The sequence below is a fragment of the Otolemur garnettii genome, unplaced genomic scaffold, assembly GCF_000181295.1.
Source record: "Otolemur garnettii isolate 467f Iridium unplaced genomic scaffold, OtoGar3 scaffold00038, whole genome shotgun sequence".
Taxonomy (NCBI): Eukaryota; Metazoa; Chordata; class Mammalia; order Primates; family Galagidae; genus Otolemur; species Otolemur garnettii.
The window spans coordinates 3,631,293-3,637,703 of record NW_003852433.1 but is presented as its reverse complement, the minus strand read 5'-3'; the positions used below and the strand labels follow the sequence as shown (position 1 = coordinate 3,637,703).

The window sequence follows — 6,411 nt, the reverse complement described above, 5'->3', positions numbered from 1 at the left end:
TGTGAGCTGTGATGTCATGGCACTCTACCCAGGGGAACAGCTTGAGGCTCTGTCTCAAAAAAAAAAAAAAAAGAAAAGAAAATATACTGGCTCGGCGCTTATGGCACAGTGGTTACAGAGCACCAGCCACATACACTGAGGGAGGCGGGTTTGAATCTGGCCTGGGCCAGCTAAACGACTGCAAGAAAAAATAGCTGGGTATTGTGGTGGTCACATGTTGTCCCAGCTACTTTGGAGGCTGAGGCAAAAGAATCGTTTAAGCCCAAGAGTTTGAGGTTGCTATGAGTTGTGACACCACAGTACTCTGCCAGGGACGACATAGAGAGACTCTATCTTAAAAAAAAAGAAAAAAAAAAAGAAAAGGAAATATGCTAAGTGAAAAGCCAGAGAAAAAAGGCTACATGCTATAGGATTTCGCTGGTATAAAATAGAATTAGCAAGTCAATGGAGACAGAAAGCAGATTAGTGGTTGGCAAGGGCTGAGGTAGACTGTGTGGTGACTGCTTAATAGGTACGGGGTTTCCATTCATGCTAATGAAAAAGTTATGGACCTAGGACAGGTGGTGATTGTAGAACATTGGCAATGTGATTGCTGCCATTGAATTATATTCCTTTAAACTGTTATAGTGCTAAATTTTATGTTATATGTATTTAATGCAATAAAAAATGAATGTCTTGTCATTTTAGGTGGTGAAGGCTATGTTAACCAGTTTCATGGGAGTATTTCAATTTGTATATAAAATCAGCACATTGTACCCCATAATTGCATTAATATACACAGCTATGATTTAATTAAAAAAAATGTCTTGGTAAACCCCTTACCTCATCCCCTAAAAGCCCACAATAGTTATAATAGTTTACTTTAGGCAGGTAATGTGTGATTGATATTTTAGTAGCCATTACCTTGGTCTGACCCAAGCTTTGGAGGACATATCCTACTTAGGATTAAGTATGCGCTGGGTAACATCCTGGATGGCATTCTTCTTCCATTAGTAATCTCTCCTTTAATTGCAAATCTTTGTGAGAGGTTGCTGGAGGCTGGCTTGTATTGTACTTTTAGTTTCTTAGGTATTCTGACTTCATTTAAGGTATAGTTCATGCTATCAACTGCTCATGCACTTTCTTTGGAGATAAGAGAATAAGGAGGAAAGACAAATGACTGTACCCTTGAAAGGAATTCATTTGTACATTGTTTTATTGTTTATTTTTGGGGGGACTCATTTTGACCAGGGAAAAATTGTTCTATTTGATATCGTTCTGACTCCTGGAGAAGAAAGAATCATTTCTCTCTTTTTTGGTAATAGTGTATTTCTGAGAATTTCACAGTCTAGGGAAATCTAGTCTGATCACAGTCAGACTTATGTCTGTATCACTCAACTCAAAGTGGAATTTGGAGCTGACTCAGTGTTGCGAGTGGCTCATATCTACGAATGCCCTTGACATTTTACACTGGTGAGGCTTCACTGTGTTCTCTGAAAAGACAGAAAATGTTAGGATTGTTATATGGACTGTCTTTCTATTTTATATATATTTTTTACTTTATTAAAATACTGAGTTTATTTCACATGTGTATTTTTGTCTCCCCACTATTTCCAGGTCTGACCACCATATATGGACTGTCTTTAACTTGTAATACTTGAGGCAGACTCAGGAGTAGTGGGTCACATGATTAAAAAATATCTTGCTTTATTGAAAAAAAAAATCCTGACAGTCGCTGCCTATCTTTTTGCTTATAGTGGTGCCTGTGGAGAGGTAAAGCTGGCTTTCGAGAGAAAAACGTGTAAAAAAGTAGCAATAAAGATCATTAGCAAAAGGAAGTTTGCTATTGGCTCAGCAAGAGAGGCAGTAAGTACCTGTTGGTGGATGCTCACCTTTTCTTGACACTTTTTCACAACTTCCCACAACAGTCTTTGGGTGATTATTTCCAATCTCAGTAAAGGCTCTCTGCTCAGATATGTGAATTTGTGAGTATCAGAGAACACAGGAAATTTTTTAGTATCTTTAATCTAAAGATTTTAATTTGGTTCCAAAAATATTTGGTTGCACATAATAATGTACATATCAGGAAGTATTTTGTTTTCCTTCCAAGTTCAAAGTTGTTACAAGATTGTTTTTACAATAAATGAAAGGAAATTAGAGAAAAAAAATCCAGCTGTAATCCCCCTGAAACTCCACAGCTGTTTTCAGTTTTCCTTTTCTTCCTGGTCTTTGTACATATGAATTCACTTTTTTAGATGGTTGAAATCATACTACATATACAGTTTTGTATTCTGCTTTTCCACACTTTTTTTTTCATATAAAAACTCTTTATATAAGCCCACCCTCACCTCCCCCAGTTTTTAAACGTTTTAATGAATTTATTTTAGTAGTCTTTCTATATAGTAGCCATTCATTTAATTGCATTTTTTTAAAGTCCATGTTTACTGTATGGCTCTGAGATGGCCAAATGTATTGATCTTTCCACACATGACGCAACAAAGTAATGTAAAACACACCCCCAATCACATTTTCCTTTGTGGCCAGCTGTTTTTTGCTATTCTACTTTAACATTCTTTAAAAGATCGGTTTCTTTTTTTTCCCCCTAGACAATGACATTCTCACATGGCAAGAAGAATTTCCTTTCTGTGTTCATTCGCTTTTGTTGTAGATCTTTTCCCCTGTGATCCTGGATTTGTTTTACATTTTGGGGGAGGAGAAAATATGTACCAGATTGTTAAAAACTTGGAGTAAGATTTTACTTCTCAATTTCATTCTTCAAATCATTTCAGATTCTTTATGACCACTGTATTATCAGAGTATACCCTGACTTGGTAATGAATTTAATGGCTTACAGGAAAAGGGAGGCTCTTAAAATTAAACATCTGGGTTTCTTAGCTGAAGTCCATTTTACATAAATATGTAATTCTATCTCCTCTTTGCTTGTGGATGGTGGAGCCCAGGAAGTTGAATTACTTGATTCATCCTTATGGAATTGTTACAGAGAACAACTTTAGTATCCTGAAGCTTCCTTTCATCAGACTCTCAGTAAACATGCATATGTTAGCCTGCAGTTGAGGTTAGAACCTGTGTCTGCTCTATTAGTAGACATTTGATTTAACATTTTTCATACAGTTTAGTTAAATACCTTGTTTGTGGTTTTGTTTGTTTCATCATTTTCATGAGTGTAAATAATTCCATAGATAATGACAAATGGAGCTTATACCAGTTAAACATTGTAAAAACAATGAAAATACGCTTGCTGTGGCAACTGGGGCATGTGCTTTCTCTTATCTTAGCCTCAGTTGTCTCATCTATAAAATGGGAAAAATTATAGAATCCAGTTCAGTTGGAGATTCTGAGGCTTATGAGAGATCATCCTTGGTAATAAAGAGCCTGGCCATTTATTGAATATTTATTATTTGCCGAGTACTTTGTAAAGTGATTTTAGGTGAATTATGTAATTCACTGACTTCTAACCTTTGATTTCTTTGTATGAATAAAGCTGGGTTTGGAACTCAGGTAGCCTTTAGTCAACTATGTTTAACTGCAAATATTTAAAAAATTTTCGGTTATTGGCTCGGCGGCTGTGGCTCAAGCGGCTAAGGTGCCAGCCATGTACATATACCTGAGGTGGTGGGTTCGAATCCAGCCCGGGCCTGCCAAATAACAATGATGGCTGCAACCAAAAAATAGCCAGGCATTGTGGTGGATGCCTGTAGTCCCAGCTACTTGGGAAGCTGAGGCAAGAGAATCGCTTAAGCCCAGGAGTTGGAGGTTGCTGTCAGCTGTGATGTCACGGCACTCTACCCAGGGCGATAGCTTGAGGCTCTGTCTCTAAAAAAAAAAACCTTTGGTTATTGGCTCAGTGCCTGTAGCTCAGTGAGTAGGGTGTTGGTCACATACACTGAGGCTGGCAGGTTCAAGCCCAGCCTAAGCCTGCTAAACAACATTGACAACTGCAACCAAAAAGTAGCTGGGCGTTGTGGCAGGCACTTATAGTCCTAGCTACTTGGGAGGCTGAGGCAAGAGAATTGCTTAATCCCAAGAGTTTAAGGTTGCTTTGAGCTGTAATGCCATGACACTCGACCAAAGGCAAGATAGTGAGACTCTGTCTGAAAAAATAAAGGGTTTTTTTGGTTATTATTATTATTACTAATAAACTCTTATATTATCCTATTTATCAAAGGACCCAGCTCCCAATGTTGAAACAGAAATAGAAATTTTGAAAAAACTAAATCACGTAAGTATTACTATAAATGTGATCTACAGTTAAATTTGTTTATTTCAAAACTGTAGGAAGAATGCAAAGCATTTTAATAAACTAAAGCTAGTATTAACCTGGCATCCTTTCACTTGCCTGTCATTTAGTTGAGAGTTTTACCCCCAAATTTTGAGAGGACAATACTGTATAAACATTTCTTAAATTAAATAATTACATGAATTTCTTCCGAGTTCTTGACCAAAAGCCATAGTAATTATTCTATCTCTCAGTGACTTGATTGACTGTTTAAGTTGAGAAGACAGTGCTAATTTTACTAAATTTGGATTAATTATACTTGAAGTTTAATACCTTTAAATGCTTTTTATTTGTAGTTATCCAGATAAATCCAAGGGTATCCTAGAAGTACAAAAGCATCTTATCCTTATATCTGATTAAATGATATCTGTGGCCTTGTTGGCTTTTCTGTGTACCCTGCAATGATAAGTGGTCACAAACCATCAGGGACAGAGTGGGGTAGTTGTGTCTTTACCCTTTCTCCCAGGTGTGCTTTAGAGTTCTTATAATATTAGAATGTTTCTCTTCCCTTGAAAAATGGTAGGATCTTTTCATAGGGTATCCAGGTCTCCTGAGGTTCCAGTTGCCTGGAGCTAAGTAACTATTATTGACTGGCAACATGACTGGGTACCCCACTGGGCCTGCTTCTTTTATTCATGCTACTTGCTGTCCTTGTGTACTTCTGCTTTAGGGCAGTGAGGAGGAAGGCTGGAAAGAGCCAGCCTTCATTCCTAGGTGGCAGCCTTGGATAAGAAATATACTGCAGCCCAGTTCATAACTGCCAAGTCATGGTAGCAGTCCAAATGCTCATTAACTAATGAATGGATTAATAAGTTGTGGTATATGTATACCATGGAATACTATGCAGCTATAAAAAAGGATGGAGACTTTACATGTTTTATGTTTTCCTGGATGGAACTGAAACATATTCTTTTTAGTAAAGTATCTCAAAAATGCAAAAAGAAATCCAATGTACTCAGTACTATTATGAAACCAATACATAATCACCTACACATTCATACAAATGATAAAACACAACTATAGTCCAGGAAGGAGTGAAGAGGAGGGAGAGAGAAGGGGGGAGGGCGGGAGGAGGGAGGGTATTCGGTGGGACCTCACATATTATATACAATGCATTGGTACATTTCAAATCTATTAAAAGTAGAGTATAAATGTCTGACCACAACAAATAAGTAAGTGAAGTGATGGTTATGTTAATCAGTTTAATGCAAGCATTCTACATTGTATATCAAATCAGCACACTGTACCCACAAATGTACACAGTTATGCTTTAATAAATAAAATAAATGTGAACAAATCTCTCACCAACATGGTGGGTTGGAAAGTTTCTTATATGTTCTCACAGAGGAGTGGATAGGTTCTCTTCGGCTGTCTCACCTGCTTGAACTTTAAAGCCTTCCATGGCAGGGGACCAAATGCCTAGTTTTGACCTTCTGACCCACTAGGCAAATGTTCCAAGTTTTACTGTACTTGCAGTTTCCCTCTTGGGAGTTTCTTACTACTTTTTGTTTTTCTCCCTCTCTTTTCAGCCTTGCATCATCAAGATTAAAGACTTTTTCGATGCAGAAGATTATTATATTGTTTTGGAATTGTAAGTTGTAAACTTTAAAAAAATTTATGTTCCCATGTAAATGCTTATAAGTCACCAAAGAATCTAATGTACGCTTGCCTTTCTCACCTGGGTGAGATGTATGTATGTGGTGTAGGGCCTACAAAGTGTGTGTTTGTTGGGTTCATATCAATTCTAAAAACCCTCCCGCATTTCCAAAGGCTGGTGGTACTCTGGGTCTGTGGTCTGGTTTTGAACTGCACTCTTCATGTGACTAGCTGAGTGCCTAAGGGTGGGTTTTATTTTACCTCTTTAAGTCCTGTTTTCCTAGTGTTAAATGGGAATAATGATGTTACCCTTTATATGCAGAGTCCTTTTAAGAATTAAATGCTATGAAGGATGGAAAGCCCCCAGCAAAGCACGTACCACATGTAGGCACTCAGCAGGGGTTGATAATATTATAGTTGGCCATCTGTATCTGCAGGTTCTGCCATGGATTCAACCAACCTTGGAACAAGAATACTCACAGAAATAAAATGGATGGGTTGCGTCTATACTGAATATGTATAGACTTTTTTTTTTTTTT

At 37.5% G+C, this 6,411-nt stretch overlaps 1 protein-coding gene across 1 annotated transcript in view; it reads left to right on the top strand.

The window, feature by feature from the left end:
* CHEK2 (checkpoint kinase 2) overlaps nt 1-6,411 on the top strand; it is a 46,656-nt gene that overhangs the window by 22,750 nt on the left and 17,495 nt on the right. Inside the window, 3 exon segments of the mRNA XM_012805190.1 lie at nt 1,737-1,845; nt 4,166-4,219; nt 5,806-5,867. Of these exon segments, the coding sequence (XP_012660644.1) occupies nt 1,737-1,845; nt 4,166-4,219; nt 5,806-5,867 (225 nt within the window).